The sequence below is a fragment of the Culex pipiens genome, chromosome 3 (assembly GCF_016801865.2).
Source record: "Culex pipiens pallens isolate TS chromosome 3, TS_CPP_V2, whole genome shotgun sequence".
Classification (NCBI taxonomy): Eukaryota; Metazoa; Arthropoda; class Insecta; order Diptera; family Culicidae; genus Culex; species Culex pipiens.
The window spans coordinates 2424329-2438908 of NC_068939.1; the positions used below are offsets into that span (position 1 = coordinate 2424329).

General features: G+C 34.7%; 1 protein-coding gene across 2 annotated transcripts in view; it reads right to left on the bottom strand.

The window, feature by feature from the left end:
* Positions 1-14580, bottom strand: part of LOC120423001 (sodium-coupled monocarboxylate transporter 2) — a 126910-nt gene that overhangs the window by 110533 nt on the left and 1797 nt on the right. For both annotated transcript variants that reach the window (XM_052711005.1, XM_052711003.1), the window contains exons 2-4: positions 9994-10182; positions 9775-9923; positions 8663-8824 (exon numbers count right to left, since the gene is read on the bottom strand). In XM_052711005.1, coding sequence (XP_052566965.1) covers positions 8663-8824; positions 9775-9923; positions 9994-10182 — 500 coding nt within the window. The remainder of the gene's footprint in view (positions 1-8662; positions 8825-9774; positions 9924-9993; positions 10183-14580) is intronic.

Genomic DNA, 14580 nt, shown 5'->3' on the forward strand with positions numbered 1-14580 from the left:
CACAAAAATCGATTTCATCGAAATATTTGCAGATTCTAGATATTTAAAAATAGTGACCATCAGTGACCATTTCTTGATTTTATTTTTTTTTTTCATTTAGAAAATTTGCTATAAACTTGTCTAAGAAACATTGAAGATTGGACATCTGATTGCTGAGAAACAGCGGCTTGAAGAAAACGAAACAGAAAAATTGATTTTTTTAAGTCTAACCCAAACAATCCTCCATTTTCTAATGCCGATGTCTCAGCAAATAATGGTCCGATTTTCAATGTTAAAAAATTAAACACTATTTTGAAAAAATGAATAACTGCGATTTTTTTAAAAAAGGGTAACTTGAAAATGGCTATATCTTGAAAACGGTGCACTTTATCAAAATTTAACTCGGTCAAATATTTTTTGCCCATTCTGGAATTTTCTGAAAAGTTGGAATTTGATGTCCTTTAAAACATATCAGAAAATGAAAAAAAAAAATAAAAAAATGTCTTTTTGCAAATCAAGTTGTAGTGGAGCAGTTCTCTACGGAATCGGTCTTTTTTCTTTAATTTTAATTTTTGTATTTTTTTATCCGGCTGAAACTTTTTTGGTGCCTTTGGTATGCCCAAAGAAGCCATTTTGCATCATTAGTTTGTCCATATAATTTTCCATACAAATTTGGCAGCTGTCCTTACAAAAATGATATGTGAAAATTCAAAAATCTGTATCTTTTGATGGAATTTTCTGATCGATTTGGTGTCTTCGGCAAAGTTGTAGGTATGGATATGGACTACACTGAAAAAAAATGATACACGGTAAAAAAATTTTTGGTGATTTTTAATTTCACTTTTTGTCACTGAAACTTGATTTGCAAAAAAAACACTATTTTGATTTTTTTTTATTTTTTGATGTGTTTTAGAGGACATAAAATGCCAATTTTTCAGATATTTCCAGAATGGGCAAAAAATCTTTGACCGAGTTATGATTTTTTGAATCAATACAGATTTTTTCAAAAAATCGAAATATTGGTCGCAAAAAATTTTCAACTTCGTTTGTCGATGTAAAATTGAATTTGCAATCAAAAAGTACTGTACTGAATTTTTGATAAAGTGCACCGTTTTCAAGTTATAGCCATTTTTAGGTAACTTTTTTGAAAAAAGTCGCAGTTTTTCATTTTCTAAAATTGGTGCCCATGTTTGCCAACCTTTGAAAAAAATATTTTTGAAAAGCTGAGAAAATTTTATATATTTTGCTTTTTCGGACTTTGTTGATACGACCCATAGTTGCTGAGATATTGCCATGCAAAGGTTAAAAAACAGGAAAATTGATGTTTTCTAAGTCTCACCCAAACAACCCACCATTTTCTAATGTCGATATCTCAGCAACTATAGGTCCGATATACAATGTTAAAAGATGAAACATTCGTGAAATTTTCCGATCTTTTCGAAAAAAATATTTTCAAAAATTTAAAATCAAGACTAACATTTCAAACGGGCCAAACATTCAATATTACGCCCATTTGAAATGTTAGTCTTGATTTTAAATTTTTGAAAGTATTTTTTTCGAAAAGATCGGAAAATTTCACGAATGTTTCAACTTTTAACATTGTAAATCAGACCTAAAGTTGCTGAGATATCGACATTAGAAAATGGTGGGTTGTTTGGGTGAGACTTAGAAAAAATCAATTTTCCTGTTTTTTAACCTTTGCATGGCAATATCTCAGCAACAATGGGTCGTATCAACAAAGTCCGAAAAAGCAAAATATAGAGAATTTTCTCAGTTTTTCAAAAATATTTTTTCCAAAGGTGGGCAAACATGGGCACCAATTTTAGAAAATGAAAAACTGCGACTTTTTTTCAAAAAAGTTACCTAAAAATGGCTATAACTTGAAAACGGTGCACTTTATCAAAAATTCACTACAGTACTTTTTGATTGCAAATTCAATTTTACATCGACAAATGAAGTTGAAAAAATTTTGCGACCAATATTTCGAGATTTTGAAAAAATCTGTATTGATTCAAAAAATCATAACTCGGTCAAAGATTTTTTGCCCATTCTGGAAATTTCTGAAAAGTTGGCATTTTATGTCCTCTAAAACATATCAAAAAATAAAAAAAAATAAAAATAGTGTTTTTTTGCAAATCAAGTTTTAGTGACAAGAAGTGAAATTAAAAATCACCAAATTTTTTTTTACCGTGTATCATTTTTTTTCAGTGTAGTACATATCCATACCTACAACTTTACCGAAGACACCAAATCGATCAGAAAATTCCATCAAAAGATACAGATTTTTGAATTTTCACATATCATTTTTGTATGGCCAGCTGCCAAATTTGTACGGAAAATTATATGAACGAACTAATGAATAAACGGCTTCTTTGGGCATACCAAAGGCACCAAAAAAGTTTTAGCCGGATCAAAAAATGCAAAAAAAAAATCGAATGACCGAAATCTCAGAGAATTGCTTTTGATGAAAAATACTAAATTTGTTTTTTTTTCCTAAAAATTCGCAATTTTTGTTTGTTTGTTGATCCATTGTCTGCTTTTTTCTTAGAAAAAAACATGTTAAATTTAAAAATAGCTTGACATTTTAAAAAGTCCACCATGAGTGTTTAAAGCTTTCATAAGGCTTTTCATGATTACAAATACAAAATTATTTTTATGGAAAAACGCAAAAAAATATTCTAAAATTTCAATATCAATATCGACCCAATAAAATCCGGGATATCGCGATATGAAAACGAGCAAAAAATCAAATGTCACAAAATTTATGCTTCAAAAGACTGTATCTCAGCAACCAGCAGTCGTATCAACAAAGTAAAAAACACTGTAGGAAATTAGGAAACCTCAACTTTTAGAATATATTTTGAATTATTTGATATTTGCGAACCATGCACTGTATCAAAAAATGATTTGATTTTGGATCATAGAAATTATTTTTAAAATTCGATTTGAAAATTAAAAAAATATTTTTTTTGGGAATTTAATTTCAAGTGATAAAAAGTCAAATAAAAAACTGGCAAATTATATTTTATCGTGTACTATGTTTTTTTTTAATTCCTAATCCTAATCATAATCTATCATCTTGCTAAAGACACCAAATAGATCAGAAAATCCCTCCTCATGATAAAGACTTTTGAATAATCACACGTCCATTTTCAACAAGCAGCCCGCAAAATTGCATGGAGTAAGAAAGTCGATTTGCGAAAACGTAGAGAATTACTCTAAATTAATTTTCTCGATCCATCAAACACAAATATAATACATTCATTTTCCAATTGTTAAAATGTATTCAATATCTCCGCATAAGACAGTAACTACCGAAATATTTGCTTGTACTTGTACTTGTAGCACCAACGGGGTCAAAACTTACGCGAAGCACAAAGGGGGTCACAAAAGTTGCAAATGCAACTTCATCCGGCTGTATCTCGGCAAAAACTCAACCGATCTGGATGATTCTTGTTGCATTCGATCCGGAAGGATGTCAAGAATCACCTAAAACAAGGTAGATCCAAAACAGATGCGTCTACCCTAAGTTACAATGAAAAAGGCATTTCCAACATTTTTTCAAGTGTTCAAAGAGCCGGTGAAGTTGCATTTCCAACTTTTTTGACGCCGTTGGGGCTACAAGTGTTAAATTAAATCGAACAAAACAAGCAATGATAAATAAAAAATAATTGCTTGATGTTAAAAAAATAAAATTTCTTAATTTCTTTGTTTGTAAGCAATTTTAACAAATATTTCGCAGATCATTGCTGAAATATTATTTTAAAGTTAAAATTTCAAAATAATCACCGCATTATCGAGTGTCAGAGCATTCAAAGCCACCACGTGGAGTGTGAGTCTGAGTGACACTGAATGTTTGAATGTGTGCATGTGTACGCCTGTGTCAACGTGTCTGTTTCCCAGCGAGTCTCGTTTTTGCGTTCCCGCGAGATAATTTTCAATCAGCGCGCTCGCGCGCCTCCTGGAACGCTGAACGAAAAGTAATGGAATTAAATTCAGCTAAATTTATATACCCACCACGACACGACACTCTGTATTGGCGTGACAGTTGCTGGGGGGGGTTGTGTGGGTGTGATTTCACATGTGGGAGAGGGGGAAAAAATAAGCACTTCAAGCAACCACCCAAAACGCCCCTGACCCGCGAACATAAAAGAGAGACCTTTCGCGATTGTGGCCTCAAAGGACGACTCACCAGAATGGTGGGTGGAATTTAATGTGGCGTCCTTGCCGGTGTGGGAGTGCTGCTCGTGCTCTTTTGCACTTTACAAAAGTTGAATGTGAAGGCACGTGGAAAAAATATCGGAGCAGGGACAGAAAAATAAACCACACACACACACACACACACGTATTCTAACGGCTCAATAGTGGTAGAGGCACAATTGCCTGATTTTTTTGTGGCTTCATTTTAAGGACGAAGTGCGTCACGAGACGACGCCTCCGGGAGCAATTGACACAAATGAGATTTGGGTATTCGAATGCAAAATTAAATGTTAGCCACTTGAAGAATGTTTTTTTTTTGTTTTCTGGGTACTGATTTATACCACATTCAATATTTTTTTGGTATTTATCTTGTTCAAAAAGATATTCTTGAATTATTAAAAATAGTTAGGACATAAGAATTCATATCGTTTGCCAAGCAAAAGAAAGTAGAAGCCACTTTAAATCAAATATTTACCAACCATTACAATCACATCTAGCAGGAAAAATCTAATCCCATTGTACACATTATCATTCTGGCATTACGCTCTGTGAACCTGCATTAACATAAATCTTCGTGAGCAAAGGTAATCAGTTAAGTGATACTCCACAATCAACAGTGTACATAATAGTTTGTCTTTTCCGGAGTCAAGAATAAAACGGTTTTTTCCGCTCTTTTTCCCACGTTCCTTTCTGCTACATTGTATCCACGGGCACGCTGGAACAACGCAACAACACGAGATTGCCATTTCGCCAGCCCCTGCTTTCACTTAAGGACACAGCATTTCTGCAGGATTATGTAATAGTACTGCACAAATGGTAAAGCATTGCTTGCTCGCTCACTTCCACTTCCCTCGCGCGACAGGGACAGAGTAGAACAGAAAATTAACAATTTTCATTACAACAATAAACCACCCACTTCCTAGTGTGCTGTGAGTGTGGCGTGGCAGCCACTTGTCTCAAGAAACCGTGTTGAAACACTGCCCGGCCACTAGACGTGATCTACGCCCGGGAACCTGGGCCAGAACCTGGCAGTGTCAACCTTTTTCCACTTTACGCGCTTTTCCACCATCGTCGTCGTCGCTCAACAAAACAGGGAGTGTACTCGGCTGGGCGGAAAAAAGGACAATCACGGGATAACGACAATGGTTGATCACTTTGCTGACATCCACTTTTGCACACACACAGACACACACACATCCGCCCACACTCTACGCTGCGAGAAGGTCCCGGACGTGACCCCGGAATGAAACCCGAGGACGTCCAACAGCCAGGCAGCGTCGAGAAGCAACGGAATTGAGATTGTTAAAGCGATAAAGCACTGTACTTGGCTATGTAGTACATGAAGTCCTTAGTTAACTGCAAGCATGCAACAAGCTGTACAGAACAACGGAGCAACGGTGCGATTCTGTGGAAGCAATTGGGGGTTGTTCGGGTATGACGTAACACCAAATGTGGAATTTTCAGAAATTCCTACTCTTCCACGTGACACTGCCATACAAAATGAAAATTGAATACTAGAAGTATAACACACTCGTTTACCCCCTCTCCCCTGAATTACGTTGTTACGTAGTATTCGTATGAACCCTGGAGCATTGTAAGATAAAAGAATGGGTCGCCGAAAGCATTTTGAAAACAAAGTTTGCAATAAGTCGTTGACATACAGGGATTAAGCTTTAGAACTATGGTTTCAATGTCCTTTTGAGTCCAACAAACACAGCAAAAAATCCGATGGTAAAATCGCATGCAAAAGCATGCACATCACCTTCGTCAAAATAAACACTTAATATTACACACTGCATGTACATTTTTTGCAAACAAAAAAAAAAAGTTGCAACCGACGGGTTTCAAACCCAGCACCAACAGTAAAGACTGGCGCCTTAGCCCACTCGGCCATCAGACCGATGAAAAACTGCAAGGATAAACGCATATATGAGCTTGACATTTCGGTCAAGTAGGTTTCCTATAATGATGGGCTACATATTTCAGGGTGTAAAATCACATAAAATTGCACAAAATAATGCAATATTTATTTTACACCCAGGCCGTTTACACGCAGCTGGATTACTACTTTTCTAGCTGTGAATATAACCATCTTAAATACTTAAAAAAAATAAAGCAACATCAATTTATATTCAAAATCCCATAAAAGTCTGAGCGATTGCCGATGTAAAGGGAAGTCGAATCAACCAAAAACAAATCACAGTTTTTTTTTTTTTCCTAATGCATTTCGGATTAATTAATTTAAAATGGCTTGTTATATTTGTTTTGCTGTGGAAAAAAAATACTTAAAAAACTAACAAACAAACTTAAACATGTCACCCACGAAACTAAATATGTGTTTTAAGTTAAGATTTTATGAAAAAATAATAACAATATAATATTTGTGTACTCTTTTATTTGCCTAGGCAAATTTTTATAACAGTCCTTATATGAATGGAGAGCAGAATTTAATATCTTTAGCAAAGTTGTAGGTAAAGGTAAGGTTAATTCAGGGAAAACAAAAGATGCATATTTTTTTTCACACACAAAAAGTATCCTTGAAAAAAATTTTTTTTTGTATTTTTTCAGGTTTAAAGGACGAAACACAACTTATGAGTTATGTATGACCTAGTAAGAGCAAAAATATTAGACAGCGTTGCAATTTTTTTTTTGGAAAACTCATGAACTCATAACTAACATTTGAAAAGGGATTAAGATGTAAAATAACGTCTTTCAAAATTTTTGCCTTAAAAAAAAATTAAAAAGTTGTTTAAAATATCATTAATGTTATGGTTTTGCAAATGATAGCATGAAATTATGAATTTTATTCTTTCATCACAAATTTAATATTTTTACGGCTTGTACAATCTGATTTAAAATGTAAAAAGCAGAGGAAATGGAAAAAAATCTATTGATATCACAGTCAAAAGAAACAAAATATTGTTATGCTTTTGATTCATTAATTGTTCTATAATCCCAAAACTAAAAATTTGTAAAAAGCTGAAAAGTTTTTTTTTATTTTTGAAAAAATACATCAATGATCATTGAATAATGTAGTGAAAAGTTTACAATCGATTTAACAAATTTTCAATGAAAATATCGATTTAAGTGATTACAATTTTTCTGAAAAAAATTAATTGAAAAAAATCAATCAGCCAAAATTAATTCAAAATATTTTTTTTTCTGTACAAATTTATAATCATTTTAAGCTTTTTTGGACACGACACATATTTTGAATACAGTCCACGATTCTCCGATGTTTGTTTATCTAAAATTCACCACAAACATTTATTTGTTATTTTTGATTTTCTTATTTTTAACGACAGTGAGCCCAAATCAATCATATCCCTTTTTATTTTATGTTTTAATCATTCGTAGACTACAGTAGTATCATTCCGGCTACCTTCAATAGACAAAATTCCCAATTTGAGCTCGATCTGATTAAGAGAACCCCTCCTCTAAACTCTAAAGAATGGATTGAAAAAAATGTCAAAATTTATGGAGCAAAGTCAGTTTTGGCATTTACATTGTGCTTTATACGTCCAATCCTTATCAATTCTGGGATGTAGGATCACCATTGAAGCTGGATGACTCAAAAACGTAACCTATTTTTTTAACTGTTAGTACACCCAAAGGAAACATATATATCAATATCTGCAACAGTGGATTTGCTGCAGAAAATGTTACATTTTATAACAGTTTTTGCAGCAAGCTCATAGCTCATTTTTGCCCGCGTGTAAACATGTCAGCGATCTGCAGTTCTCACCAATACATATAATGCTGGCAAATCCCCGAGCAAGACTTCAGAGAGAAGGATATGTTGGTGCTCTGTCCCTCACAATTCATCAAGCGTCCATGGCGCGGTGGTAGCATGTCGGATCAACAAGCATAGGGGGATGGCGTCGCTATTTTTAGATCACGTTTTCCACTTTTTCTCTATCGTAACCGACTACATTATCGACTTCATTTTGCTGGGCGAGATAGGACGCCGTCTATTTTTAGACGATGACTCAGCACTTTTCCACTCTTGCACTTAAAAAAACCAGATGGCAGCACGATGTAACGCCACGTCCCTATGAAGTTGATGGTTCAATCCTCGTTCCATTTAGATTTTTTTTCTACAATACAATCAATCAGTCGTCGGTAATGTCGATAATTGTCGGTAACGGGCAAAAATGTCATACCCCTATATCGCAAAAAATGCATGAGGACAAATTTCATGCAGATTCTGATATACTTTCATGCCGCCATGTATCACAATCATGCGACCGCCGTTTGGGTGAATAAAGATTTTTTATATTTTAGTATAAAGAAATGCCCCATTTTTAACCTTTTTACTTTGGTCAACCCTGCAAAAAAGTATCAACGAAATGCAACTCGCTGCAACTATGCAAAAAAAAACAATTCAAAGAAACACTTCACCTGAAAAGACATGGCAGCCAACGCGCAGAAATTGCAAGGATTATCCACCACCCCTCCCCTCTCATCTGCCTCATGGACTCACCTGGAAAGTATCCGCAATAACGACGGCCTTCATCCCGCCCTGCGACGAGTAGAAGATGCACACAAAGTAAATCAACGCGACAGCCACGTGCGTATCCAGACCTGTTGCCTTGGAGAGGGCGATCGCCGGAGCCAGGACGGCCACCGAAGTATAGAACGACATCTGTAACAAACGCAAAAAAAAATGAGTTGAGTTCAGAACGGAAATAGCTGACGGATGGACGGATGACGAGGGGGGTGGGCATTGTACTTCCACACGCGGGATAATTCAATGGAAGATTATGCTGGCTGGAGACTTCATCTGAGCACTTCTTCAGTGTATTACACGAGATTGGATGAGCTTACATGAGTAGGTACCACTAGCAGAATAGAGGAAGCAGCGTGATGTAGAGTCAGTATGCAAGCCACGTGGCTGACACACTACTGTCTATGCTCAAAGAGGATAGAAAGGTTAGCAGTAACTAGTAGGATTACAGGTTGTTGGAGCTTCCAGGTAACAAAGGGTAATAGAAGTCTCAGCTGTTGAGGAGAACTACTTCTTCGAAATAGAATTATTATCTTTTTTAGTTGATGTAAAGAATATTTAGAATTTGTTTCATATAATACGAAAATCTTACCTTTTCCAGGTAATTGAAAAGGGTTGAAAAACTTACACGGACTTAGCAATTTGATAACAAAATTTAACTTTCTTGCCTACGAAGGATCTTTTGCAAGTTATAATTGTTAACCGATAAAAAACTTTTGTCGCCACTTCGTCTGCCAATCTTGGGTTCCACAGCTCAATCAAAAGGACTCCAATTCTTGGCATCTAATTGGTTTTCCCTCATCACGAACTCAACCAATTCCCCACCAATCCTACCGTGTGGGAGCGAAATAAAGTGATTTCCGTATGCCAGTTGGGTCGACTGAGGAAATTTCATCAGAAAGTTGATTAATTACCAGATTTTGGGATTGGCTGATTGAATTCTGAAGTTAATTTCTATGCCGCAAAGTGGTAACAAGAACCGGGACTTTGCATACTAAGCTTTCCCATCAAAAGGTCCCGTAATTTCGGTCTCCACGTGGGAATCTGCGTTTGATAAACCCCCTTTTGAGAACGGATCAAAGTCTTACCTGCAGAATGTACAAAATTCCCCCGAAAACTCGAAGTTTGTTATCGAACCGCATCCCCAAATACTCGTAGCAACTGGTCAGATTCAGCTTGTAATAGATTGGGTAGAACATCTTCACCGCAACGGGGATTACGAGCAGGGCAGAAATAACTGAAAATCGAAAGAGCTGATTACTTCGAGAACGAGCATTATTGCCAAACCCCCCGCAAATGCGTCTTACCAATCAGCGCGTACTGGGTTCCGCTGAAGAACATCTCCGAGGGATTTCCCAGAAGTTCGATGGCGGTGATGAAGCTCGTCGTCAGGCTCAGCGTTACCGGGAAAACAGTCATGCCAGAACCGAGCAGAAACTCGTTCGATTCGGGATCCGCATCCTTTTTTGGCTTCACGAAATATCCATAGAATACGCCTGGAAGTTCAAAGAAAGGTGCAAATGTGAGAAGTAAACAGGTGATATCGAAGTGGTAAACAGCAACATTACTACGACTTGATATTTGCTGTGAATTTGAAACCAACAGCTTTGTTAATTTGATGCAAAAATCTTATCTAATCTTTTTAAAAACTTTTAAGCATTGAAAATCTGTTTCAAACATTGTTATGATAACTCTAAAAAAAAACAAATCACAATTGAAAATATTGAGGCAAAATTCACATATTCGAAACATCCACAAACTCAGAATACTCTTGCAGAGAAGTGTTTTGCTTAAATCATCGAATTTGCAAGATTACTTCATTAATAGACAAAATAATTAAACAAATAAATATATTTAAACAAAAAAATAAGAATAAGACTTAAGAGCAATTGCAGCCCAAAACAGGATTTTTTACGTACTTTTTTCGTGACCCTCTCCGATTTCAATGAAACTTTGTAGACTTGTTATCCTACGCTTGTATAAGCCATTTTTGCTTCGTTCAATTTTTTTGTGAAGATAGCCTAAGATGTTAAAAAAAGACTCACGAAAAATGAAATCATTTACTGAAACCGTTTTTTGAAAAAGTGCTCTAACCATCAAAATTTTCAAAAACCGAATACGGGAATCGATTCTCCAGACAGTTTTACATAAAAGTCTTCATATTGACCACTGTCTTAAGTCCAATCCTTGTGAAAAATAAAAATGTTGAAAAAATTGTTTTTGCAATTCCGTCGTGAAACTACTTCCTTTTCCTGTCATTCTTGAACGACGAAATAGCCTACTTTTCTGTACCAAAAAAAACAGAATCGAATAGCAACACTTTTCAAAATAAATGCTGAAAAGTTCTACTTTTCAGCACTGAAACGGGTGCTGAAAAGTTGAACTTTTCAGCACTTGTTTCGAAAAGTAACACTTTTCAACATTGTTTTGATTTAAACGATTTATTGACAAATACATGAAAATTTGACTTAAAATTTCACTCAATGGGTGTTTTTCGGAATTGCAAAAAATGTTGTATGGAACTCGTTGCAAAACTTGATTTTTTCAGCACTCGTCGTATTTATCCAACTCGGTGAACCTCGTTGGATAAATTTACGACTCGTGCTGAAAAAATCCTCTTTTTGCAACTTGTTGCATAAACTACTATTTTGCAATTCCGTCGTGAAACTACTTACTTTTCCTGTCATTCTTGAACGACGAAATAGCCTACTTTTCTGTACCAAAAATAACAGAATCGAATAGCAACACTTTTCAAAATAAATGCTGAAAAGTTCTACTTTTCAGCACTAAAATGGGTGCTGAAAAGTTGAACTTTTCAGCACTTGTTTCGAAAAGTAACACTTTTCAACATTTTTTTGATTTAAACGATTTATTGACAAAATACATGAAAATTTGACTTAAAATTCACTCAATGGGTGTTTTTCGAAATTGCAAAAAATGTTGTATGGAACTCGTTGCAAAACTTGATTTTTTCAGAACTAGTCGTATTTATCCAACTCGGTGAACCTCGTTGGATAAATGTACGACTCGTGCTGAAAAATCCTCATTTTGCAACTTGTTGCATAAACTACTATTTTTTGATGGTATTTGACAATTTCTTTATGACAGACTTGATTTTTCAGTCTCGTAAATATTTTTACCGGAATTTCCCATAAGATTGTCTTTGACCACATTTTTATTTTTAAAACCGCTGTAACTTCACAAGGATTGGACTTAGGACAGTGGTCAATATGGAGACTTTTATGTAAAATTGTCTGGAGAATCGATTCCCGTATTCTATTATTGAAAATTTTGACGTTTAAAGCACTTTAAAAAAAACAGTTTCAGTAAATGATTTTTGTATTTTTTTAGGTGAGTTGCTCCATCCCGCATTTTTCGTGAGTCTTTTTGTAACATCTCAGGCTATTTTCACAAAAAAATTGAACGAAAAAAAAATCGTGGGCTCAACTTAAAATTTTACTTTTAAATTTAAAAATAAAAAAAAAATCTCATAAAAGTGGAGTGTTTTTTCTTTCAGTGTGTTTTTTTTCGGAAAGCCCGTCTAATTTCTTACAAGTTTGCCTTTGACCACTTTTTTATGGGTAATTCTCCGCCAACTCACACAGCAGTTGCCCCGACCCCTCTTCGATTTGCGTGAAACTTTGTCCTAAGGGGTAACTTTTGTCCCTGATCACGAATCCGAGGTCCGTTTTATGATATCTCGTGACGGAGGGGCGGTACGACCCCTTCCATTTTTGAACATGCGAAAAAAGAGGTGTTTTTCAATAATTTGCAGCCTGAAACGGTGATGAGATAGAAATTTGGTGTCAAAGGGACTTTTATGTACTTTTAATAAGACTTTTAATAAGACGCCCGATTTGATGGCGTACTCAGAATTCCGAAAAAACGTATTTTTCATCGAAAAAAACACTAAAAAAGTTTTAAAAATTCTCCCATTTTCCGTTACTCGACTGTAAAAAATTTTGGAACATGTCATTTTATGGGAAATTTAATGTACTTTTCGAATCTACATTGACCCAGAAGGGTCATTTTTTCATTTAGAACAAAAATTTTCATTTTAAAATTTCGTGTTTTTTCTAACTTTGCAGGGTTATTTTTTAGAGTGTAACAATGTTCTACAAAGTTGTAGAGCAGACAATTACAAAAATTTTGATATACAGACATAAGGGGTTTGCTTATAAACATCACGAGTTATCGCGATTTTACGAAAAAAAAGTTTTGAAAAAGTTGGTCGTCATCGATCATGGCCGTTCATGGTCACCCGCGACAGACACGGACGACGAAACAAAGAGAAACGCAAAAAGTAACTTTTTCAAAACTTTTTTTCGTAAAATCGCGATAACTCGTGATGTTTATAAGCAAACCCCTTATGTCTAAATATCAAAATTTTTGTAATTGTCTGCTCTACAACTTTGTACAACTTTGTTACACTCTAAAAAATAACCCTGCAAATTTAGAAAAAACACGAAATTTTAAAATGAAAAATTTTGTTCTAAATGAAAAAATGACCCTTCTGGGTCAATGTAAATTCGAAAAGTACATTAAATTTCCCATAAAATGACATGTTCCAAAAAAATTTACAGTCGAGTAACGGAAAATGGGAGAATTTTTAAATCTTTTTTAGTGTTTTTTTCGATGAAAAATACGTTTTTTCGGAATTCTGAGTACGCCATCAAATCGGGCGTCTTATCAAAAGTACATAAAAGTCCCTTTGACACCAAATTTCTATCTCATCACCATTTCAGGCTGCAAATTATTAAAAAACACCTCTTTTTTCGCATGTTCAAAAATGGAAGGGGTCGTACCGCCCCTCCGTCACGAGATATCAAAAAACGGACCTCGGATTCGTGATCAGGGACAAAAGTTACCCCTTAGGACAAAGTTTCACGCAAATCGAAGAGGGGTCGGGGCAACTTTTCCCGATTTCGTAAGAGTTGGTAGAGAATTACCCTTATACGATGCAACGACTTCGAGATACAGAAATATTTAAATTCCGAAATACAACAATATTTAAAACACTTACGCCCTTCTCAAATGTCATTATCGAGTGAAACTGGCTCCATATACACAAAAATGGCTTATATAAGCGTATGATAACATGTCTACAAAGTTTCATTGAAATCGGACAGGGTCCGGTACAACCGATTCCGTATTTTGCATGAAATTGAACTTAAAAAATCACATATTGCAAGAAAACTTAAGCTGGTGTCATAGAACCAGGCTACAAGATAACTTCAGATTTGGTTAAAATAGTTGATCAAATATTTACATGAAAAAAAATCAACAAAACTAATTTCGTACTGAAAATTCTATCAGGAAATTTTTTAATTTATTAATTTTATCCAAACTGAAGTTAACCAGGCTGCAATGGTTCCATGAAATCATCAAAAGTTTTTTGCAAAAGGTGATTTTAAGTACTTTTTATTCAGTCAATTATTTTGTACGAAACTGAAGTTATCTTGCTGCCTGTTTATATGAAATCAGGCTGAAGTTATCTTACAAGCAAATATATTTAGAACGGAAACAATTTGAGGTATTTTAAAAGGAAATATTCGATCACCAGCATTCGATAAAAACAGCAGAAACTATCTTGCAAAATAGGATTTGCAGTACAAAATTATATTAGCTTTTTTAAATAATAATATTCGATAGCCTGGTTCCATGAATCTTGCTGAAGTTTTCATGCAAGATAGAATTTTTAGAACAAAATTTATTATGCTATTGTAATGAAAATATTATATCATTTTTTTTTACCTGGACTGAAGTTATTGTGCTGCCCGGATCTATGAAATGATTTAGTATTCTATAAATTTTTAATGCCCACCGCAAATGCTGTTTTTTCAAGAATTTGTAGAATAGAATAAATTTTGTTTAATTTTAATTTTGTTTATAGG